Consider the following 26,203-nt stretch of genomic DNA (forward strand, 5'->3'; position numbering starts at 1 on the left):
TTTGTTTTTTGGGGTGTCACTCTAATATGGTGTCATTTTTGCTTTTATAGCTGGAAAAAAAGCCTATCAGAAATAATATGCAACTGAGTGCGCAGAGAAAGTTACTCATTGTGAAAATATGATTCCATCTCTGCAAAACACTTGTAGGAAGTGGCTTTGCCCCTCAATTCTTTATCTTTGTAAATTATTTGCAATTTTTGACATTCCATTTTGGCAGGAAGTGACTTATGGATTCCAGAAAACAGAAAGAAATCTTTTCTTTTAGATGGTTCTTATAATGCATGTTTCTTTTTGGTCTTCTCATACATTGCAGCTCACAAGTTAAAAATTGTTGGCTTACAGACATTACCCTTTATACAACCAGTCTCCTTTATTCAAAGATGCAAACTCACATTCTGTAAAAGAACCTTGGATACACATTTTATTTTCACCATGCTTTATTCAGTCTACAGAGAGAGTGTTTTTAGACCTTCAGAAGCAAATCTAATTGCTTCTCCAAACATTATCTCCAGGATCAGGTCTTTCAAAAAGAAATGTTGTCAATTCTGAGTTGCCCATGCTTTGAGCCACATCACCATAAAAATTCCAGGGTAATTCTACATCCTTAGTCTCAAGACTTCTAGATGCAGCAGGTTTCAGAAAAAAAAGTTCTCTGCCTTTCAGTAGATGAAAATTGTATGCTGGCACTTTAAGAGGATATGTCTAAGGTAAAGTATCTCTGTATGTCTTTAGTGTGTTTTAACCATAGTTTTTCACTTCTGAAGTTACGAGTCCCTGGGAAAAGGGTCTCAAAATGCAAATGAGGAAGGATCTTTAACCTACTTAAAGTCAAGGTCCTTCCCTTCCACCCTGTCTTCCTGCAAAACTGCTTTTCTTTTTCTAACTCTCTACTCAGGTGATTCAGAAAGGTTATATGTTTGTGTGACACCTGACATATATGCAGTATGTGACTCAAACTGTCATTTCTATGATAAGCAAGTAGCTAGCTATTTTCTGTGAAAGCACCTTATATAGAAGTTGCTAGTATGCAAGATACTAAGTGTGAAACTTCAGATACAGAAATTGAATTATTTCTAAGAACCTGGAAAGAAAATCAACTGCTTAGTTGGAATGAAGACCTAGTTCAAGTATTTTAAGTATTTCAAGTATTTTTTAGTGGCCTGAAAATGTTTTCTTGTAATGTGACATTAAAATATAACATGACAAGAAATGCCAGCCTCACTGTATATGTCCCTAGCTGGGAAAGAAGTTTCTGGGGGGAATGAACACTCTTAAAAGCTGTATGGAAAAGGATGAGGAACAATAAAGGAAAAAAAAATTACATGTAACAAAGGGGAGAAAAAGGCAAAATATCTAAACTTCTTAATGAAATAACAACAAATACCATTGACAATTGTTGTAGACACAGTGCCTAAGAGGAGCTTAAAAGACTGACTCCTTTTAGGTAAATCTGCATTTCTTCCTGTTTTTTTTCTTGGCTTGGTTTGGTTTGGTTTGTGCTTATTTGTTTCTTTTTTTTTTTTTTTTTAAGATGTTGTTATTGTTTTTTTGGGGTTTTGGTTTTTTTTTTTTTTGTTGGTTTATTTTTTTGTTTGTTTTGTTTTTGTTTTTTTTCTTTTTTTTGGTGTATTTTCAAAAATAAGTATTAGTAATAAAAAAGCTAGTAGAGTCAAGTGTCCAAACTGATTAAACAGCCTCAAGATCATAAGATATGTTAAGTAACTTCTTGTCCTTGGTACCACCTGGCAGTTTATGCAACATCTGGCTTCATCCCTGCAGAGAAGATAATTAGGCTTTTAACTGACCCCTAAATCAAAAAGAAACAAACCAGCACAAATTAAAACAGAAAACATTGGATGCATAATAATTATTAAGAGAGCCAAACCAAACAGTGGAAATGTGACTAAAAAATTTAATGAGGACAGATTGGATATGGCTTTCAGCAACCTGCTTATGAGGAAGGTGTCCCTTCCTATTTCAGGGTTTGGAACTAGATGATCTTTAAGGTCCCTTCCAGGCCAAACCATTCTGTCTTGTCATACAGGTGTGTCCAGTATGGTCTGAGCACTTTGGCCTTTTTTTGAGAATGCAGCATTTCTCCACTTGAAAAACCTTCCTCCTGTGATACTGGAGTGGTTAATCTATTGTACAGAACCACCTGACCTTACCAAATATTTATTGATACAAAATTTGGTTGTAACTAAACCACAATAGGTATAAAAATACAATGGCTAGGCTACTTGGAGGCATCCCCTCAAACTGGTAGCCAAATTTTATCCAGGTAAATCCACACCGGGAACAGACATTGTTTCCGGCATCTACAAACAAGTTGTTCATAATGAAGTTAATTAGTAAACTATATAACCTCTGGTCTGTGTCACTCCTTTCTAATCTTAAAGAAAGTTCTCACAGTGAACAGGACACAGACAAAGCAGAATTAAGAAGTTTCATGTACACGTAGACTTTAGGAGGTAAAAAAGGAAAAAGATGGAAACAAGGACTGTGGCACCTTAAGGTGAGTATTTTTCATCAAGAAATGGTCAGACTGAACACAGCCTAAGGTAGGATATTGCCATATTCTCCCTTGGATATTTTTGTTATCTATTCTTGTAGTCTTCCTTGAAATTGTAGGATGCTAGTAGGTTTTTTACACCAAAAGATACACAAAGACTTTAAAAGATATACAAATAATTGGTTGGAATGAAAGTAGGATTTTGATAATGTATGCCATGGTTTCCGAATTACCTAATTCTGAATATTATTTTATTATGTTCCTTCATGAATAATGAAGGAGAGCCTCGGGTTCATATTTTAAACCTGCTTAGACTTTAGTTCTCTTTGTTGAACTTTATATTAGTGGAACAATAACTTTAACATTAAAATGTGATCTCATTGTAATTTCTGTCATATTCTGCATAAAAACACATATAGCTTGCACAAAATCTCAGTATCATTCTGCAAACTGAAAACTAGTTCTTTATTCCTGCAAGGAATATTTCTACAAGTCAAATATTTTTTGAAGTTTCTTGTAAAGTATTCTGTGTAAAATTTAAAATAACAGAAGTAAAACTCTCTAATAAGTTTCAGTTGCAGGTAGAAAAAAATATTTGTAAAACAATGATCACATGCATGTGAAGGTTTCACTTTGTTTTTTGTAGGCTTTCAATATTTTGTAAAAGGTTTTAATTGAAAAACATTTATTTACAAAATATAAGATTTGCAAACAGAAAAAATTTGCATCTGTAACTCAACATTTGTGTGTGCATAAATAGTCTTTCCTTAAAAATCGGAATAGTATCCTTCCAAAGGGAAAAAGAGATAAATGGTTAAAAATATTTAAGACCACACAAACAAAATGGTCGGTGTAGCCAATGAGCTCATTTCTGACTTCACTTTCACTGCTTATACTGCTGCAACTGCAATGATTTTTCTGGGCTGCTCATGGTAGAGTTGCATGAGACCAGTCCATCCCAGACCTCTATTAATATATATATAGCTGGAGAAAAGCTTATGTACGTTCCGCTTGGTAAGATAAGATTACTTTTCTTTTGCGATAAGAAATTATTTGGTCCAGACTCTCACGTACAGGTCTACAGGTACGTCATGCTCAGGACTACTTAAGACGAACCAAAACAAAACCAAATAAAAACCCTTCAAAACTTCAAGCTAAAGGGGGAAAACCTACATAGTTACCAGCTAATTATCTTCCAAAATCATACTGATCTTTGAGCAGTTCCCAGATTTAAGCAGTGAGTCTTACGTAGTTTTAGTTTTAGTGAATTTTACGTAGAACAAGACCATGTTCTCTCAGTCTCTTTCAAATCTGTCTGGTTTTCCTTTTCCCTTCCATTGCTCTGAGCATCTGAGCATGGACTCAGTTCAGCTAAATTGTTTAACGCTGTGTCTGCTGAAAGGAAAAAGGAGGTGATATGGGCTGTTTGGCTTTTTTTCCTTTATTTAACTTAATTAAGACTATTTTTTGTTTGTTTTGTTTTGTTTTGGTGATTTTTTTTTTTTTTTTTTTTTTTTTCTGTGGAAGCAGAGTAGAATTAATGTTTGGGAAGATTTTTCTAAACATACTTGGAACCCAAATGGCTCTACAGTTGTTTAAATAAACCCCCAGTATTGTCTCAGGATGTGCTGCAGTCCTTGAATAGCTCTGAATTTTTTAACAAGCACTGATATATTTTCCTGTTGAAGGAATTTTGCCTTCTTTTCTTGCTCTTTTAGAGGCCCAAGCAGCTCAAGAGGCTGGTATACAGCTTTTGTGGAGTTTCCTGTGTATGGCAGAAAGCTAAAAACCAACAGCTTCTTCCTTTTCATTTTGGGATTGTCCCACTTTCTTTTAGCAAACTCAACTAATTACCAACAAGCAAATGAAAACTTAGGTTTCCACAGTGAAATTATTCTTTTCCAAAGAGAGACTGAATGATTGTGTATCCCACAATTAACCCCAGCTTTGGTACCTGAAGTACCTTGACCAGTCTTCATGAGCAACAGTCTCTATAGGTGGTAAATACAGCTAAAATACCACTCATTAAACCTATACTGGATATGAAATCTTTGCTGTGCTCACCCTTCACTTGTTTTGTCACCACTGTTGCTGGCAGGTATCAGTGACAGCTTGTATCTGATGCATCAAGCTGAAGCATCACTTCTAAGCTCTTTCATAGAGTCCCCAGATGCCCTCTGTGTGTCCATACTCTGTTTAAATGGCAAAACCTTGGGTTTGGGGAGTGCCTTCTGCTACTTTGCTACTGCCACTGTAGCACTTGGTGCCCTGACCTCTTCCAAAGAAACAAAATGCAACCATAATTAAACTAATTGTTGGTAAAAAAGGGCACCATTATTTTCATTTGGTTTTGTGTCACATTTTTCCAGACATACATCTCACTGCTTATTCTGGAACTGGCGCCTCAACACTTGTTACTGGCAATGATGTGCTGTGGGCAATAATAGAGCGACCACACAAACTCGGAACACTTGCATGGCTTCTGCAGCATGGTAAAATAGGAAGGGCAGAAAGCTGCAGAGTGAGAGACCTTGAAAGTGAAAAAGCCAGTGTAATTAAAAGGTTCATTTCTGGCACTAACTGAAGTGAGACAAAGGAGAGGGAAGGATCCCCCAGGATAGATTTTAATTATTTTTGTCATTACAGATGTTCCCTCTTCTTAACTGTTGGAGTTTCTTCATTGTTTTTGATTCCTCACAAAAGAAGGGCACTTGTCTGGGACCAATTTTATGTCAGCAAAAATGTTTTTGGAGTTCTTCTGAAGTACTGTTAAGTGATGGTCACCAATGAGCATTAATCTATTATTTTTTTGTAAATACTGCTGTTGATTCAAATAAAACTGGACTGGTCATCTTCCTGGAAATATGCGCTATTTTTCTCAGACTCTCTTCTTGGAACTATTGAAGGAATTGAGTCAGAGTTTTCATGAACCAGCAAGATGTGGCTCTCTCCAACAGAAAATAAGAAATAGTTTGCAAATAACTTTTGAATTCAGCTTTTCAGTTGTTTGATGTGGACTTGATTTTACCTACACCATGCAGGGACTTCTAGATATTGCTGTGCTTGGAGTACAGAGATGCAATGAGGGTTCAGTTGCCTGCAATTTTAAATATGCTATTTAATAAGCAAGGTTATGGTAGCCTCCAGATACTGTGCTGATCCTGGCAGGAAAGGTTGCCACCCCTTGTGCCACTGCCAGGTCTGTTACTGGCTCAGAGGTGACTAATACAGGCTTACAGAAGTGCTTCCTAAGAGAGCCTCACAGCTGCACTGAATGACTCAGGCTTGTAGGGGCTGGGGACCAGGCTGCAGAGGCTGGCTGGCCACTTGAGGCTGGATGCTGAGAAGGTTGCATTTCACCACTTACATTAGGAATATCTTTCTTGTTCTTTCCTGGTAACCACACCTTCCTATTTCAAGGAATGAACCTTTCCTATTATCGTCTCGAACTTATTTCATGTTTTCAATCTTCTAATTAAGCCTCACCCCTGTCATTTTCCCTAGTGCAGTTTTTGTCTGTCATGATGTATTCATTCAGAATTAATACAAATTAACATGATGTTTGAGTCTTGATTTAGCCTTCGCCAATATCATGGGAGTTTTGCCATTTGCTTGGATTTCTTCCATTCTGCTTTTAGGCCTAATTTGGATTGTTAACTTCTCTGGTGTGGGGTTGCTCTTTCTTATAAATGGAACAATTATATGTTACCTGCACAATATTTTTCAAGATTTTTTTAGTGTAACTGCCAGTGCCAGACATTTCCACCAATTATAAAGGAGTGTCTGAGAATGAATAAATTATTTTTAAAACTTCTTGCAGTGTATTTGTGTAACAAATCTGAGTTTAGATAATGCAGTCTTTGTGTTTGTGCCTGGTTTTTGAGATAGATGACTGGAAGTGGAAACTTCTCTGATAACTAGAATTTCATGGTAGTAACAGAAACTGATTTTGCATTATTATTTTCCAGGTGTCCTTTCAGAACCAATGAGTTCTCCAGTTCAAGAGCCAGATGTGTCACCTTATGCACAGTACAACAATGTGCCATTTCCCCAAGTTCAGCCTCAGATCTCATCGCCACCTTATTACTCCAACCTAGGCTTCTACCCTCCACAGCATGAGGAATGGTACTCCCCCGGGATGTATGAACTCAGGAGGTTACCCTCAGAGACCTTTTTCACAAGAGAGACAGAGATAATGGATATCCCTGCAGCCAAAAAGCCTAGACTGGGTCACTCCACAGGAAGAGTGAAAGGAGAGGAGCTCTGTGTGGTCTGCGGTGACAAAGCCTCTGGGTATCACTATAATGCCCTTACTTGTGAAGGATGCAAAGGTAGGATGAAATCAGTTCAACTAACAGGCACAGCAGCTTCTTGGGAATTTTGGTTGTTTGTTTTGTGTGGTTTTTTTTTTTTTTTTTCTTGTTAATTTTATACAAATTATTAAACAGATCCTGTATTTGGATCCTGCATTTGGATCCTGAATACCCTGTTCTGTATTTCTCCCAAGGCAGACTGGCAGTGTTTTCTACCATTGTCCTATGGTTATACAGCATAATGGGCAAACCTACAGTTCTTGAGCACCATTAGCTTTTGGTGAACTGCAGGACAGCTCTCTGTGGAGATTGGCAGCCTGGCTCTGCTCTCTGTGGAAGCTGCTCATGCCATTCTCTGCCTGTGGAAGGAACATGCCCATGGAGGCCCCTGGGAGCTGAGTGCTAGGTTGCCCTAGGAAATAGCTAAAACCAGCCCAAGTGCCTCATGTAGTGTGCATTGAAGGGAAGTAAAAGCTGTCAGCCCCCACCTGCAGGTTTTTCCCAGGGATTCTCTTTTCCCCAGCTCCAAAAGGATATGATGGCTGTCTTCAGGTTTGTGAAATTAAAGGATTTCTAGTTCTATACTTTCTTCTAAGGGTAGCCCCTTTCTCTAAGTGGGGAGCTTCTTCAGGGAGAAGATTGTATCTGTAGGACAAATATCCTGCTTCTTAGAAGAATATTATTCACATATTATTATCAGGATAAATGCAATGTAGAAAATCATTGCTGTTATGGTAAACATGACTGTCAGATATTTTGGCAGAGAGGGACAAGAGGTTATGTTAACTATCATACCTGAAGTGGCATAATATATCTGTGATAGAGCTGAGGTACATTATGGCCAGAAAAGTAGTGCCCCATTTTTTCATCCCGTTCTGTGAATAAATATTTCAATAACATTTCTGTTTTATGGATAAAGACTAACTCATGATCGCTACCAAATTACTAAAATATCTTAATATGGAATTCACTCTTATAGAGAGTGGACCTGGACCTAATGTGGGGCTTTTTCTTTATCTATCACAAAATCATTTGTGAGGAAAATACAGACCACAATAGTTGAACACTCTAAATATGAATACAGTCAAGGCTCACACAGTTTATCTCAAAAATTCCAATAAATAAGAGATTAATTTCTTTCTGTTGTCTGAATGAATAGTCTTCAAGTCAAAAATTGTGAATTAACTCATTTTAATGGTATCATTATAAACCAGGTTAAACTCAATTTTGATGTGAGGATTTCAAGTAATGACATTTTAATTCTGTTGGTAAGGTGTTCCTCCTCTTTATTAACTGCAGTATTAAATGTGTGAGAAACTTTTCAGAGACTTAAAATTACAAACTTTGAAATTTGTATAGAATGTTTCTAGAAGAGAGTTTAAAGCTATCAGGTAAATATTCAGACTAAAGCCCATGGTGAAAGGAAAAGTGCATCCACTTCCCTACTGATTCAGTTTGAATCACTCTATGTAACCATAATTTTACTGCTTTATTGGGATCATCTATTTTATGTTTTTGTTCTGTTTCATGACTGCAATGCCAATTACGAAGAATAGTACCCTTGATCAAACATAGTAAAAGTTGAATTACTTAAAGATAATGGATTCTGTTTCTACAATAAATTTTAAAGGTGACTAAAGTACCAGATGATTCAGTGAAGAGACGTGCTGAGGATAGTTATTCTGTCTGACAAGGCAAAGCAGACACTATATTTTCTAGATCTTGATCATTCTTGTTATCTGTGGAGTTTTTCACGTGGGTATACATTACCTTCAAAACATGAAGACCAAAATTAGGCTCGGCACTTCAGTCATGCTCTTATCACTGCAGTATAATAACTACCTCACGTGTCTGTGTCTTGAACCTCAGTATGAGATTATCCCTTCTTTTGGCAACAAGACTGCTAATTCATGCTCAATGTGTGTCCAAAATAATACACAGGTCCCTTTCCATAGGACTAGTGCTCACCTTGCAGCACCTCTGCTCCATTGATGCAGTGGATGTTCTTATTCAAAGGAAGAAGCTTTGCACATATTTTTATGAGATTCAATCCTCTGTGATGATCATATTCGAGTTTTTTTATTATTATTTCTTTCATGGGTAATGCATTCCGCAACACTTTCCATTCTCTTTGGTTTTCTTTCTTGGGCAGATGGAACAATATTCGAATCTTATCTGTCGTCCTCATGAGAATATTCATTTGAAGATATTGGCAGGAGTATATACTGATATATATATATATATATATATTAATACATTATCATCCATTAACAAATATGTATGAACTATTTCATTAGTATTTTACATACTATTTACAAGGAGCAATACACTGTGTTTAAACTTGCTACTGTGAAGACCATTTCTGAAACAATCTTTGCAGACTGACATCAAAGACATTCTGGTACAGCCTCAGCCTGGATAGTTATACTGGGTCTTAAGGGCCATTGCTTAGGTGTTACAGAACAAGTATGAAGTAATGTTGTGCTTGTTTAATTTAGCCACAGAATAAATTCTGTTGGAACAAAATGCACCTATCTTCGAGATCCCTTTCAACCCCAGCCGTTCTGACTCTATGAAAAGCTAGTTACACATCCCCTCCATGCAGGCTTGCAGTAGGAGTTTTTCCTGTGCTGCTTGGTGTGTCTCACACCAGACTAGAATTCTTGCAAAAAGGGTCTCTCTTTAATCTTCTCCTCACATTAACACCCACCACGGGGGCATGGGGCGAAGGAACGCCGGAAGATGTCTTGATAGCCTGACAGAGCAGAGCAGGTACTTTGTTGGCAATTGTGAATTTCAAAAACTTTTAAATTTAAAACCCATCAGGATGCCAAGCAGAGATACTTCCAAAGCTTTCATCTAATCTTTTTACAGCTGCCCTCCTTCAACTTTCAAAATTTCCATGAGAAAAAAATCAGCATCAGTAACATTGGAGCAGCTCTATCATAATTAATCATATTCATGACTATCTGAGAACAAAGCAAATTCAACACATCCAGCCAACATGAGCTTTTTGTAATTTGGTGAGATTAGATGAAAATTAGACTGTGCCATAAAAACCTTCAGCTTTTGGGGTTACTAATCCTTTGTTAGTTTAACATATGTTGTTTCAGACTTACCTTTAAATTTTAGCAAAACTCCTCCTGTTATAGAAAATCACATTTCCAGTAGTGTAAGTTCATTTTGAATTAGTAGTGAATAATATATGGAGATATTTAATTAATACCAAAAGCTAATTTCAAAATTAGCTATGAAGAAGTCTGTTCAAAAAGACAATGATCCAAGAGTTAGAAAACTGAAGCAAGAATAGGGTTAAAACTAGTGTTTGCCAAAAAGAAAAAAATTATTTTGATTTTCATTTCAGATAATTTCACTTTTTCAAAACCTTCGCTTTCAAGAGAAAGCATTTGACTGCTTGAATCTTGTTGGTTCCTAGCTTTTTCATCCATGTTTTTGCCTTTTTCTTTCTTGTACATCTTAAAAAAAATATTTATCAAATTTTTTTTCCTTTCTTTCATCATGAAGAAGTAAATGCACACCTTGTGAATAGGTGGGTGATAAAGTCATCAATCAGTCTTAGATTATTTTAAATATTTATGCAGAGCTTTTCAGCATTTACCACTAATGCATGGGATTTAAAATTTACAAATTAAATAATAAATTATATGAAGCAGATTCAGTTGCCTTTAACTGACAGCAAGAATTTACAGCTTAAATCCAGGCTTTTTTTTCCCTTCCTTGACCAGTGAATGGTAATGTATTAAAACCATGTGAGTGATGAATAAAAATAATGCCTGGGGCTTCTGGAGGCTCTAAGTAATCTGCATTTCAAAAGAGACTGATGCCAGTCAACTGTATTTGTTTGAAGAGCAGCCAATAAAACAGAGAGCATGGAAGAGATTTCAAGCAGGAATTACTAAAGATTCAGAGAAATGCCAGATTTTTTGTGACCAGGTAGTGGAATTGTTTTATTGGTTACTACTCACTGGTGCTTGGAAGAGATTAGGCAACTATAAAACCATGGGGCAAATTTGGGAAATTGTCATCTGACAATGCACAATTCTTCAAACACACTGACAATTCTTTAGATTCACAACTGAATGTGCTCTATGCTTTGATTATGGGAGACTGGCTCTTATCTGGTCCCTCTTTTAATGCATTAGAGTTTTAATGCATTAGGGTTGGAAAACAATAGTGTTATTGTGCCAGGCAGTGGTGATAAGAAAGCGAAAGCTTTTTGAATAGCTCTGGTTAATATAAATGTACACAGAGCTCTAGTTTGAAGTACAGTATAAATCAGTGATGGGGCAGCAGAAGCTCCCAGGTGTTTATTTCAGAAACCTGCCCTCACATGGGCAGGAAAACTGATTCCCACTGTAGCTGATGCTAAATAGGCTCTGCCATGTGAAGGGCAATGTAAGAAGATTATAATGGCACAGTAACTAAAACTAAAAATTCAGGAAATATTGACTGCAAAGATTCTGTTGCTTAGTGATGACCCTTATTTAATCACATTTATTATGTTTTGTACCCCATGTTTTGCCCACAGTACTGGTCTCACAGATGGGCAGCAGCCAAATAGGAGATTTGGACAGACTTAGGAAGGGTCCTCTCAATTTCTTGTATCAGTTGCTGTTTGCAGTGATTACTGTGCAATTTTTGAGTGAATCCAGTGAGGATACCAGCAGAACTACCTGTGCAGGTGAAATTAGGTGGCTACTTAACTCATCAAGTGGACAATACTTAGTGAATAAGGCTGGAGTATCTTGCAAACAGGGGCAGAGGCCACATGTAAAATAGGCAGATACAGCACAGCTTCCTTACTAAACTTGGGAGTGGGTGAGCAGACCAGTATGTGGAGCTTCTGTTGCTCCCAGGAGCTGGGAGAAGGGTGAAGAGTTACTCAGCTCTCTTTCTGCACATTCTGTACCTCAAGAGACTTAACAGACTCACATTTTTTTTCACTGGCTGTTTGTATGGTATCACCCTGAGTGCTGGTGCTCAGCCTGCTACTGGCAGGTTTCAGATTTGGGTATGAATTTTCCCAACATTCACAATTCCAGGACTTTACTTTGGACTAATGTCTAGTGTTTGGGCTTATTTATTAAATTATATGACTTGGATACTGTTGTCACAAGTATCAAGATTGTAGTCATCCAGACACTGAAAGAAACTGATGGTCTGACAGAACATGTGTCATTCAGAAAATCCAGTGCAGATGGGGGTGAACTTCACCTTGATGACTTTGCTTCAGAGTGTTTTCTTTCATCTATGTCACTGCTGTTTTGTGCAGGATTCTTCAGAAGAAGCATCACAAAAAATGCAGTATATAAGTGTAAAAATGGAGGCAACTGTGAGATGGACATGTACATGAGAAGAAAATGCCAGGAGTGCCGTCTAAGGAAATGCAAGCAGATGGGCATGTTGGCTGAATGTATGTATACAGGTATTTGCATCACCCAGTCAGAGGGTGCATTAAATACTGTATTTGCTTGAGTGATCTGGTTTTGACAATAAAGTTATAGAAGATGTCATTTGGCAGGTGGAAGGTGTATGAAAGGAGATGCTGTGCCTGTGCATCAAATCCTGTTGAAAGACAAATGCACTTTTAAACAATGGGATTTAATTGGTGGTCAGGGATACGAGGGCATAGGAGCTGAGTAACTGGTGAAGGAAGGCCAGTCCTGCACTGGATGACAGCCATTAGTCTGCTTGAGTGGGAAGGAGCAGGGGAAGTGGGTCTGTGGGACGCTCCCCAGGAGTCAGGGGTTTGCAGTGTTATGAAAGCCAGAGCAGGGAAGTCCTGGTGCTTTTATTTCCTCCTCTTTCTGGGGCTCCCCCAGTCAAGTTCTTGTGGGCCAAATCCAAGATTTGGCACATACACAATGCCATTTTCAAGAAAAGAGCAGGAGTGTCACTAGCAGGAAGTTTCTGTGGACTTGCCAAATGTATGTTCCCAGACCTCACCCAGCAATCAGGCAAAGCCGGGTAAGGGCTGGCCCTTTTTTATAGTGTCATTAGCTTTTCTCATGGTGCTATAGATTTTCCTGCCTTGCATGTAGGCACATAGATAGAACTCATAGACACATAGGTCTCCAGAAATGAAAACAAATATTCTATTCAGGTAGTTTATAAACTTTATTGAGCTTCAAACTGGATAACTTAGAACAATGGGGATATTAGAGTGCAACTTTGAACATGTTTAAAGCTCCTCTTTGAGTTATTGCACTATTTTTGTAAGCCTGCTCCTGAAAACGCTCTGTAAACATCTGCTCTTTTGCCTGTCATGAATAGGACTACAATTTATTCTTCTTGATGGCTCCAGTCACTTTAGAATACACGTATGTGTGAAATCAATTTAGGTTCATACAGGAAATTAATCTACTTGGAATTTTTAATATATTTCTATCCTTCAATCTGATCAGAAGATACTATAGTAACTGTTGGTTATATGAGAAACAATAAGCTCCATCAATATTTCGAAGGTGTTGCCAGCATAATGTAATTAATCTTTCATTCTGCAAATTGAACAGGCTGCAAAGATCCTGAGATAGGACATATTCTTGTGCAATGAGCAGACCCCACTTTGATGGAAGAACTCCATGTGCCCTGCATTGTCAGAGGAAAATAACTCCCCTGTGGAGCTCATCCCTGATCCATTGCTTCTAAATTTTGAGTATTCAAAATAGCTTGAGTCACTCAGTGCAGCAAAAAACCCAACAACCCACTGCTGAAAAAAAAAAACGAGGTCAGCGTAAATAATACTGACTGGGACCACATGAAACTTTTATGCTGGCCTATCATTTTCACAAGCTGGCATATGGGAAATAAAAGCCAGTGGATGCTGCTGCCATTTGACACTCTCTCTGCAATGGAAACATGGGGTATCTTGTGTTGCTCATGACTTAACCATAAGTATGCTCTAATGCACTGCAATGAGGATGTTTGGCAAGGCACCATTTAATGGCTTTAAAGTAGGAGTGTGTCGTATAATTGCTTTTAGTTCAAGGCAATCTAGGACAGTAAAACATGTAACTTCTAGTAGTATAGGGCATTTATTTGAAAAAATATGACTAGGAAATAGAAGGTTACCTTGAACTTTGTTTCACTTACTCATTTTGTAGGACTGTAATTGCAAACTCTGTGGATTCTTTTTTCCCTCTGAACAAGGAGCTAAAGTATTATAAATATTTATGGCACAGCTACTCAACAATCTTTCTCCTACCCTTTATGTGCAAACTACAGACAGACCAAAGTTACTACCCATCAATTTCAGTCCTTTGCTGTCATTTGGATCTAAACTGCAAGTTTCTTGGGTGAAATGTCTACCTAGGGAAGACCCAGCTTCTGCCACTCTTCCTGGAATTTAATACCCATTGAAACCTAGCTACCTCTGAGCTAAAAAGTGACATCCTGTCTCACAAGTTTTTCAGATGACTTAAATAGAGACAGAATAAGATATCAAGCTAATACTTAGTAGCAAGAAGCATGAGAAAAATCTGTCTTAATGCTTCAGGCAAATGTAAAGCAAATTTTCCCTAGGAAGGCAATAGACCAGATCCTAAGCTGGTGGAAAACAGCAGAAGCCCATTAACAGCACCAAAGGATGCACTGAATAATTTAGAAAAAGAAATCTGTGGTGCTGTGTGGCACCACAAATTACATGGCTCGATACCAATTATTATCTCTATCATTCCTATTCCCTCCTTTCAAGGTATTCTTTGCAGGTCTTATTTTAATCATGTAAATTTCCTCTTCTCACAGCAGTTCAGGTAGGTCATTTTATATAGGGCTTAAACAGGAAATTAAAAACATTCACAACGAGATTCACTGGTATGATGGTATCTTCCTCCACATCATATACTCACTGAATGAGCCTCTTTTCCTGCTCTGCATTTTTAAAGGTGAAGAATGGGAAGAATACTTGAGAGAAGAAAGAAAGAAAGAAAGAAAGAAAGAAGAAAGAAAGAAAGAAAGAAAGAAGAAAGAAAGAAAGAAAGAAAGAAAGAAAGAAAGAAAGAAAGAAAGAAAGAAAGAAGAAAGAAGAAAGAAAGAAAGAAAGAAAGAAAGAAAGAAAGAAAGAAAGAAAGAAAGAAAGAAAGAAAAGAAAGAAAGAAAGAAAGAAAGAAAGAAAGAAAGAAAGAAAGAAAGAAAGAAGAAAGAAAGAAAGAAAGATCCTGTGCTTAAAATAAATAGGTTTATTTTTAGATGAATATTTAGGTGTTTACTTTTTCATTTATGATTTCTGACTGTCTTCCACAGATTGTGCAGGGTACCTATTTCCCTTCTTTTGTTAGAACAAGAAAATTGATAGTTTTTAGGACATCCAAATAAGGATGCTTCCTGGTTCAAAGTACTGAAATGTATTCTAGAACAACAAAAAACTGAGGAAAAAATCCTGTTCCACAAATTCAAAAATCCTTTTTTGCAAGTGAAACTATAATAAAATCAGAGCTTTATACATTCCTCTAATACAATGAAAAGCAAAATAACAAGACCAGCTGGGTAATTTCTTAAACGCATTTTAAAGGTACTTTTGCCAATCGGAGTTACTTCTGAGTCTACGTTTTCAGTTGTTGGTCTACCTGTGTAGTGAGACAGTAATGACTAAAACCTGGGAGCCTCCTCTTCTGTGTGGGCTTTCTTTCCAAAGATTCTGCACAACAGACCTAATATTGCTTAAAGATTATTGAAAATATCCAATTCCCTTTGTGTAAGAACAGCTGCACCTTGATCACTGTTTTGGATCAGAGCAAAAGAGCATTGTTTTGATGACAGTCTTCCAGTTGTTCCTATTTATTGCACTTTGGTTCAGGTCTTGGAGCACAGGAAAGGCTTTTCTCTTCTATAACACTGAACCAAAGGCACAGTCCAGTATACTCCCCTCACTAATGGGCTTTTTGCCTGTAAGAATAGATTAGACCTGGTCCAAAGCAAGACCCCTGACACGCTCAGTGTGTGGATTCTGGGTCAGCAGAACCAACTGTTTTGGTCTGCAGATAAGCTCCATGTGGGGTAGACTACTCATAGTGTGTGCCTAGCTTGTCTGGGTAGACTCAAATCCAAAGATAATGACATGTTCACGAGATGATCTGCACAGGTAAGCAAGGTTGTTGATTGTTGTAAGGGGCATTCATGGGCATGTCTAAGTACCTCCTTAGTGCCTCAGGCATCTACAAATCCAATTGCTTTGTGTTGCATTATGTGTCCTAGGTCTCTTAACAGAAATACAGTGCAAGTCAAAAAGGCTACGGAAAAATGTGAAGCAGCCCCCAGATCAGACAGTCAGTGAAGACAACGAAGGCCATGATGTGAAACAAGTAACTTCTACAACTAAAATATATAGGGTAAGAGAATTCTTGTAATAGTTCATTACTGGTGATATGATTTTTGTTAAATGCATCTAGTACAGTGAATAAAGAGTATTGAAAACCCTCTGGAGCTACCTGTGTTGATTAAAACTCTATCTTCCACTAAGTCAATGAAATACCTTGAGTGTAGAAGTAGTTCTGATATTTTTAGTCAAAACCCTGTAAAGCATCTGTAAGATCCATGCAGTATTTTTTCTGGGGTACATAAATCACATACATTGAGGTGTGATATTAACACTTGAACTTACCTAGTTATTTGCTAAACATTTCCTTATTTCTGATAATTAACCACATAAACCTATGCGGTTTAAAAACATTATACACCTCTCTTCTGTACACTTCCGTAAAAGCCTCAGTGACAAGCAAACCTCTTATCTCCTTGGTCTCCAAATGGTGAAAAATGGATGTATAGCTTTTGCCTAAAGCAAGAGATGCTACATCATTACTATGACTGCATTTCATGATGGGCTTTTTTTTTTTTTTTTTTTTTTTTTTTTTTTTTTGCCAGTATAGGAGAAGGTAGAACTTACCCCAGAGCAGCAGAAACTTCTTGATTATATTATGGATTCATACAGTAAACAACAAATACCCCAGGAGGTGTCAAAAAAACTAGTAAGTATATTGAAAAATTCATTTTAAAAACACTGATAATGAAGCTAAGGATTACAAGGCAAAAAATATTGGTAGTAATCATAAGTAGGTGTACTAAGTAGAGCAAACTGTGGGCTTACACTTAAAGTATGCTGAAAGAGGAGCAGAATCTCTCCCATTCAGTCAACAATTAGACCACATCTTTATAAAACTTAAATATTAAGAAAAATCTTTCAACTCTAGAATAAGACTTTTATAATCAAATCTAACCTTAGCCGGTTGGAGCTTTGTTTTTTCCATTGTCAGTGTAGGCATTGATTTGAGTTTGACTTGCTGTCAAGCTTCCTTTCAGTAAAGACACCAGCCTGGAATCTCGAAAATATTTTCTAGAGTATAAAATACTGTCTACTTCTTATGTTGCCTTCCAAAATACTTGGTTTTTACAACACTGGAGAGAAATTACAGTGTTTGGCAGAAATCTTGCCTGGTCCGGTCTAATTCATGTATTTTATGCTCTTAAATACGAAATGTCAGTGAAAATTAATAGATTTTGTTTGGTTTGATTTTTAACAGCTGAACGAGGAATTCAGTGCTGAAGGAAATTTTCTGATTTTAACAGAAATGGCAACCAGTCATGTGCAGGTTCTTGTGGAATTCACTAAAAAACTACCAGGTATATCCAGCATGTTGGAGAAAATTTTGTTATTGCAATGCTTACATGCCTTTCTGTTGCCTTTTGGAAAGCTTTGTGTATATTTTAAAGACTATTTAAAAATGCCTGATCCTTCTACAGACTGTTTAGATACTGTATAAAGAAAAGTGCTTTGTGCTCAGAAGAATAGTAGACTGAACAATCCAAACTCTGCTACTCCAAGGTGTGGCACCCTTTAGCTATTGACAAAATGCTCAGAGAAGGGATTGTGTCTGTAGAGAGATTTTATTTTTTATATATTGCTGCAGTGCCAAATAGTCTGCCTCTAAATTACCACTAAGACTTGCTAGACTCTATTTGATTCCCTTTGCTGCCTTTCTAGCAATGCCTCTAGGTTATGACATTCACTGAATTGTGAGTCCCACACAAGAACTTTCTCTAGTTGGTGGCACCAATATTTATGGTCCTTGCATTGTGTGTTATGGATAAGTGCTGAAAATCTGAGTTTATTAGCATTTTTTTAATTCTCAAGTTTGTGTTACCTCAAGACTGAACACTGGGCATATGGTAGAGATCCCCTTTAACTAAGGAAGGTGCATTGTAACACTGAAAGAAGCATGGCAGTGGGAAAGGAGTGTAGAAAGCTCTGGTGGAAACATGACAGAAGATATTATGGAGCAGCATCAGGTTAGACAAAATTCTCACTATTGGTTATGCATCATCACACTTTGCTTATCCTCTAAAATACCATGAACACCGAAATATGTGTGTAATCCTCATAAACTTTGGGAAGGTTCAAATCAGTGTCATGTCCTGACGTCCAGGTTTGAATGTCTGCAGCACTTAGCAACCCTACTGACACCAGTATCGAGGTTATGCAGGTGTGTGGCACCTCACACGCAGGAATTTCAGGACAGAAAAAGTGGGAACTGTTTCTTTTGCTGCCTGATTTCTCTCTAATGTGGCCTTAGGCTTCCAAACCCTTGATCATGAAGACCAGATTGCTTTGCTGAAGGGCTCAGCAGTAGAAGCCATGTTCCTCCGTTCAGCTGAGATCTTCAGCAGGAAACTTCCTACAGGACACACTGTCCTTCTAGAAGAAAGGATTCGCAATAGTGGTAGGTATCTTGTTCAATGGGGCAAAACCAAACCAGACCATTCCACTTCTGTGTCAGATTGTTTAGTAGCATTGAGATAGATTTATCTGAATGTTCTTTACATTAACTAGAACAAATCTAACTGAGCCTTGAGTCTAAAGTTCATAAGGAAAAGGATTCTTTACCTTAGTATAAAGTACATTGCAACTATTATGAATAATGCTACATCAAATAAACCTGGTGCATGTCTCCAGTGATAAGTATGAAAAAATGATGAAGAAGAACTATTACCATTTCAAATTGTTCACTTAAAGAATTGGTAATTATGCTTTCATAATTGGTAATTATGATTTTAGACAATCCCTATAAGAAAAAAAGAAAAAAGGATTCTAGGATGTTACTGAAGATGACTGAAGGCAAGCACGTATTCTTGGGGTTGTTGTGGTAAAATTGAATTGCACTGAACATGGTGCGTAGAAAGATTATAAATACAGCATGTTCTCAGTGTTTTTCTGCTTCTTAAGGTCCATTGAAAGTTCAGTGATTCTGATGAATTCCTCTGGTTCTGGACATAAATTGAAATAATTATGAAAAGCCAAATGGGGCTAGATATTATTTGTTCCTTAGAGCAGGTGAAGTTGTGTTGTAGATTATTATGCATTCTTTATGCTCCACCAATGCAATACTGAATGTTTTGCCTTTTTCTGTATTAACCAGCAAGTTTTATCCAACCCTCAGATACCTATCAATGAATATTCAAATGGATCAACAATTCTGAATAAGAGAGTCAGTCTATAGATTCAGCCTTCTGATTTTCATTTTTAAGGATCAGAAGGAGAGGAGACAGAAGAACATGTAACCTCAAAATTTGTCATGGAAATGAGCTTGAACTCAGTTCAGAAAATACTACTAATGTAAGCAAAATTAAGCCAATACTTACATATTTTATTAACTGAAAATGAATCAGAAAACTTGAGAATAATTCACTATGAGCATATGTATTTATTTTGGCTTAGCACACTCATTTATAATTAGTAGTTTTATATATTTCTTTCATTTTGATTGATTAGAAGAGGGTACTATTTGATAGACTGGAAATAATGTCTTCCAGAGTGATATGAATTGCTTCCGGTCCAGGTTCTGCAGGCAGAGAACACCAGATACACCAAGAACACCAGATATTCTTCCTGGAAACTGTAATGAGTTGTCACATATCCAAATGTCTTCATTAAGCAATTTTTTTACTGGATTATAAGCCACATTTTTGATAGAAATAGGTTTTGGAGAAATGAATTCATATGGCAACATGATTACTGAAAGCTTCTCTAATCTGTACAATGAGTACGAAGCTTCTTTGTTCAGGGTATCAACTGTTCATTAAAAACAAAACACCAAAAGCAAGAAATACATTAATCCAGAACATTGCATAAGCCTTTATGTCATACCAATAATTTTCCTTAGTAATAAGTTTTAAATATTCTGTTAATTCTCTGCAACTATTGAATACAGATGAGATGCAATATTATATTTTGCAAGTTTGTGCTTGACTTCATGATAATACAACTGGCTGGAATATTACATTGTATCCTGCCTTAGTATTATTTACCTGTCATGTTGCAGATTTAAAAAAAAAAAAACCAAAAACATTTTGTGTTGAACAATTTAGAAGAAATTTGTGTCGAAATTTCAAGACAAGTAACAAATATAGTATGTTTCCTGCAATTCTTTTTTTTTTCCTGTGGGGAAAAAAACTCCAGGGTAAATTAAAAGCAAATTCTTAGACCAAAAACCCAGGCTGAATAGTTCCCAAGAAATGAAACACAATAGCTTTTTAAACCTGTATAAATACAAATGTATCTTCTTGCTCTTGGAAGAAGCTTTCTAAAACATCTTCCCTCAAGCCAGGATCAAGTTGAAGACATAAGAGGAAATTCTGATGTTACAACTTCCCCCTCTGTGTATTACAAGAGGATAATGTATTATTCAGCTTACTGCTGCTGACTGCATTTTTTCCTTCTATTAATAGCCAGAATAAAATAACTTTTCTTATATATGCTATTTCTCTACTTAGTGCATATTCAAACCTACTTTAAAAGATTTTCCTTTGCTGCATTTAATGGGGCTGTGACAATTAAAAAAGCAGGTTGTAAATCTTTGCATTTCTAGTTTAATTACTTCTACTGGATCTATCTAACTTTTAAATAAATGAAACTTTGAAATAGTTTTAAAATATCTGCTACAGAAACAGCTTATTTTTGTGGTTTAAATCCTCCTTATTTTAATGTGTCAAAGTTTAAACAAAATGAAAGAAAAGCATCCAAATTCTTCTGTTATCATTGTTTACACATAGAACTTTCAATGTTATTTCCATAATATGTAATATAAATCATAGTAAAAAAAATTAGAAATATTCAATATTAAAAATATTAAATACTATGCAGTTCACACCCCTGAATGTCATAGGACTCAACACCAGGCTCTAGGTTTCACAGTAGCCTGTACCAAATGTGACATCAGCGTAGAAATGTAAACAATCTTTTCCAGTCTTAACCAGTAAGGACAAATGCTTCTAAAAGCTGCAGCTGTCCATTATCCTGCTGTAGACTGGTCCAAGAGATAAGAATGGCCAGAAGATATTAAACCCCTCTTTTTCCATATGCCTCACTGGCAAACAAACAAATAAACACAGAAACAAAAAAGGCTAAATGCAGCAAACTGAAACATACAAAGACAACAGAGAGCCTCAGAAGAAATTAGCTGATGGCTGAGTGGGAGTTTAAAAACCAAGTTTATAGGTAACAAATGAAAAAACAGCATCAGGATTATTTATGGCTCCTAGTGAGGTCCTAAACATTGTCATGCCAGCAGCCACAAATTATTGCTGTTAGTCAGAATTTCTGTCTGTATATTTTTAGGTACAGACTAATATCTGAATGTCACAGAAGTTCTATTGTCAAGCTTTGATGCCTGTATCCATAAAATCAGGGAGGGTGGTGGTGGTTCTGCCTAAAAGTCACAAGCTGTCCATATTCTGTCACCTGCCACCATGTCCACTTAGAAGCTGCTCTCATCTATTAATATTTATGTCTTCTCTGGCCTGATTGTATGAAATGTTTGGGGTTTTTTTTCCTGATAAAGAAGTCAGAGATCTGGTGGTGATGACCTTTGAGCATTATCAGCATTCATTTTCATTCTCATGCTGATGAGGCATATTTTTATTTCTCAGCTTGTGCATATTGCTCAAGTCCTGCTGCATCTCAGAGACTGCCTTTGTTTGAGCCCTGATGGTCTTTCTCCATAAGCCATTATGAAAATTCTTGCATTAGGTGCTCCTGTGACTAAAATCCTCTCCTACACACCCTAATATTGAGACTTAATGAGAAATACAGACTTTTAAAATTTAATGTTACTGAGATTTGGTGCCATTTACTCATTTGATGTTTCACTCTGCATATAGTATATTGTGATTGACTCATTTTGTGAAAGGCTGACATTCTAGTAATTTAATGCTTGGTGTTTTTCTGTTATTTTGAAAGCAAATTCTCCCCATTATTGAGCAGTACAGAGCTGAGATACAGAAACTTTTCTCTGTGAGGATTTCTAGTTTGTTTTGCTAAAGATACCAGGTTTCAGTAGTCATGAAAAGACAGAGATTTTTATTTTGTCATTTTACTCTACAAAGCAGTTCTAGGAATTTGAGTATTGGGAAATAAATACTGATATTGACGGAAAGGGAAGAATCTGGACCCAACTTTTAAGTTGGCAGCAGGACCTCTGACATTGTGAAACATACTGTTGTCATCCTGGATGGGTTACAGGTGCTGAAGTCCATTCAGATCCAAGTAAAAAAAGGAAAAACCACATGTTCAAAGCATTGGCAAGAGGCCACCTTTTGCCATTGAATGTGGGATACAAAGTTCCCACTGCTTTGGATAAGAGGCTCCTGCAACCAAAAGCAAAGTTTGGTATTGGAACATGGATATCTAATAACTTCCATTACCCTTGTCTTTTATAATTTGGTTATTAGTACTGAGCAAGGGTGGTGCTTCAAACCCCCCTTGTGCTGGGGTTTGTGCAGAGAAACAAAATGATCTTCACTGATGTGTCCAAAGTGTCTAACCTCCAAATGGTCATGTGCATCCTCGTGGAAGGAAGCACATCATCCTGTGACTCAAGGCAAAATTGGCACGCTGCCCAAAACATTTAGAAATGTAGACCACTCTAAATTGCAAAATATAGGAAAGAACTTTCCTGTTTACACACCTTTCCTGCACAATCTACCACACCGAGTCATCCAATGCTAGGTATCTGAAGTACAAATAAAGTTGCTAAATTTATTTAAATTATATGTACAGAATAGATCTATACCCATGAAAGCAAGAACAGATGTCAGGAACCCAATCTCTTTTCTTCTGCATAAGTGTGCTTCTTCAGGCCAAAAATGTTTTTAGACTCTGCCTATGAAGATTAGCTCAAGGCAGTGCAGGTGCTGCTACTATGTGCCAGACCACATTTCTCTCTTCTGACTGCAGGCACTCAGGCCACTGCTAAAGGAGGGTATGTGGAAAGGTCATTTGCACCCTCCTTACAGGCTTGGTTTGTTGTTTGTTTGTTTGTTTTTTTTTTATTTAAACTAAGGTTTCTTTGCTTGCAATTATGGCTTAACAGAGGTCCTATGGATTGCTTGAAAGAAGATGGGGGTTTGGTACTTGGTTGTGAGTTCTGCTCAACACATGCTAAGTCTCATTTAAGTTGGTCATTTAACCCCTACAAGATAATAGCAGACAGAAAAGAATGTGCCCATGCTCTGGTGTGTCTTCTCTCCTGGCTAGATTTTCCCCTGATTTGGCACTCAGCATTCAGGGGTTAATTTGGTCAGTGTTTAAAGTGCCATTTATGCATTTGAATAGCTCAGAAGGGAGAGCTAATAAGCAGCATGAAAACAATTCTGGTAAAAATGAAAAACAAAGATAAAATGTAAGTTTGTGAGTAATTGGAATATTTTATTTGCATAAAGCAGCTACTAATATACCCTTAGTTTAATATTCACTAACACCTCAATGTTTATCAAGGAAAAATGATCTCTATCTATATTAATAACACAGTGTTAGTTACTGTTAATTAGCATTTACTCTCAAGATTTCTTCTTGCAATAGATTAATTATTCAGTTTTGCAAAACAGCCAAAATAGAAGAAAGAATGCTGTCTCAAAAAGTTGGCAATACTGACTCGATATCACAGTAAATACACGTATTCCAGGATTATGTTAAACAGATAATTATTCATGACCTGAAACTGCAAACCTTATGATACCAGGTATCAGTCATCTTACCTTTAAAGAGCAATCATAGCAACAAAACTCTAAAAAAGACAAGGTCTAAAGTAATACTGTGCCTTGACCTACAGATGGGGATGGATGAACTTGTGCAAGTAAGGGATGTTGAATGAGTAATATTCATGGGTTTGAATCTGCTCTGGTTTGATGCTGCAAAGCTGCTCTCAGTAAAGCTTGTATTTCCCAGTGACCACTCTTGGGTTTACAGCCAGACATGCATGAACACAACAAAATAATCAAATGATCTGCAGCACCTTCTGCAGGTGGCTGAGTTGGGTTAGGTAGGAATCTATATAACACAGAAAGATGCCCAATCACATAAAGAAAAGCATGTTCTTACTGCCATAATGCTGCATGAAACAACATTTTTGAAACCTTGTTGAAGAGAGTTAGGAAGGAGGCACTATTAGCAGTGACCAGGAAGCTCTGCCTGCACAGCTCAGCACAGCACTGTGCAGGGCTGTCATCTGATCTGAATATAGAAGGCTAGGCAGAACTAACGTTCCTGTTCTCAATGAGGCCTGAAATAGAATTTCATCTATTTGGGGTTTTTTTCACTTTTGAGCTATAACTTGTAGTAATGACATTGGGAAAATCATGTAACTCATTTCTTCTCTAGCCTTTCCAGTTACAAGCACCAAATCACTTTTAATTCTTGTTCTGATAATCTGAATTGAAGTGGCAACAACATCTCATCCAGTAGCTAGTTAAAAAAAAAAAAAAAGATTTATAAACATCTGTTTCCTGTGTTTTCCTAGTTGTTTTTTTGGTTTTGTTTTTGTTTTTAGTTTTGTTTTTTTTTTTTGTTTTGTTGGTTTTTTTTGTTGTTGGTTTTTTTTTTTTTTTCTTTCTTTTTCTTTCTGTTGGAGTTTATTAAATCCAAACCGAAGCGTTTACAATCACATTAGAAAACAGCCCCCTCTTGTGACGGAAAAGCAATTTGTGTAACGTGCATGCAGGAAGATGAAGTAATAGCAGGGAAACTCCAGCATAGGTGGGAAGACAGCAAAACTGCTAAGAGAAAATATTCCATTATCCTAGCTCCAAAATTGCTCATTTTTCACTGCTTTTTTTCATAATTGTCTCATGACATATATCAGTTTAAAGATTTTGAAGTTCTGTTCTCCCTAGGAAAAGTGGTAAATCACTTGCATTGCTCAAACATCCCTTTATAATTCCCTTTCATCTCTATGGTTTTGTTTTATTTCTTTGTTTGCAGTACACTAATGCAGAGTTCTCTGCAGTAATTTCATTTGCTTTCACATCTATATTCATTTTTTGCTTCACCCTTCCATTCTTAACATTCGCTTAGAAGCTCTCTTGGCAGGGATTGTTTCACTACATGCTTAGGCATTGTTTGAAGCAGTGAGGACCTGAATTTAGGTCCTCACTAGCTTTTCCATATCCTGTTTGCCAGCACCATTTTCATCCTACTTCTGCTATATAGACAATAGGATTTGAGGAGTTTGGGGTCACCAAAAGCAATAAATTGATCCAGCTGAAAGCTAACCTGACTTTTGAAAGAAAAAAGAGAAAAAAACTTCAAATTAGGAATATGAGAAACAAATGATCGGAGTCAGTCACAGCCCACTTCCTACCATTTCTTGTTTCCTGTCAAGATGATTGTGCCCAGCAGCACAATACCTTGCACAGAGACTTCTAAAAATATCAAGTTTGTCTTAGACTTTTCTCATGTTGTTGCTGAGCCACTCATTTCCATGAAAGGAATTCATTTGCTCTGCTCATTTGCTCTTCAGAAGCTTTTCACTTCTTTTTTTTTCTACTTTCATGCAAACTTTAAGATTTTCGTGTTCCATATATATGTGCTACTTATATGTTATAAGGAACCTTGGCATTTAAAACCACCCAAGAGGGAGACAGGTGGTTCCCCAAAAGTTAGCAATAACAGGTATTTAAAATTTTAAGGAGTTAATGCTGATGACTAACAACATAAGCCTTGCAGCACATTAGATGCTATGACTATTGTTTGCTCTGTAAGAAGGGTCAGCTGTGTTACTAACTTCTACAGGATGAGCTGACCCACATCATATATATCCCTTTAATTGACTTAGAAGTATTGAACTCATCAAGGAAACAAGATTTGTGGCTTGTAATCTGAACTGAACATAGGTTGCTCGTGTCATGTGTTTAAAATCATGACTCAGCCGTGAAATAAACCACACCCTACAAGACCATTCCTTCATTGCTGGGACACATAACTATTCCACTGCTTGAAGTAAATTCACTGCCACAGCAAAAATGTGGCTGTTTCATAGTTGAGTCAAGTGACTTCATGTTTCCTTTCTTTGAGTTCCACATGCTGAGTTTCAGT

At 36.9% G+C, this 26,203-nt stretch overlaps 1 protein-coding gene across 2 annotated transcripts in view; it reads left to right on the forward strand.

Annotated features, from left to right (window-relative positions):
- Positions 1–26,203, forward strand: part of NR1H4 (nuclear receptor subfamily 1 group H member 4) — a 36,352-nt gene that overhangs the window by 6,971 nt on the left and 3,178 nt on the right. Inside the window, exons 3-8 of one of the 2 annotated variants that reach the window (XM_053942959.1) lie at positions 6,481–6,843; positions 12,119–12,271; positions 16,039–16,172; positions 16,710–16,808; positions 17,361–17,460; positions 18,411–18,557. In XM_053942959.1, coding sequence (XP_053798934.1) covers positions 6,481–6,843; positions 12,119–12,271; positions 16,039–16,172; positions 16,710–16,808; positions 17,361–17,460; positions 18,411–18,557 — 996 coding nt within the window. The remainder of the gene's footprint in view (positions 1–6,480; positions 6,844–12,118; positions 12,272–16,038; positions 16,173–16,709; positions 16,809–17,360; positions 17,461–18,410; positions 18,558–26,203) is intronic. The other variant, XM_053942960.1, reaches the window with a different exon arrangement.

Source organism: Vidua chalybeata, chromosome 5, assembly GCF_026979565.1.
Source record: "Vidua chalybeata isolate OUT-0048 chromosome 5, bVidCha1 merged haplotype, whole genome shotgun sequence".
In the NCBI taxonomy this organism is placed as follows: Eukaryota; Metazoa; Chordata; class Aves; order Passeriformes; family Viduidae; genus Vidua; species Vidua chalybeata.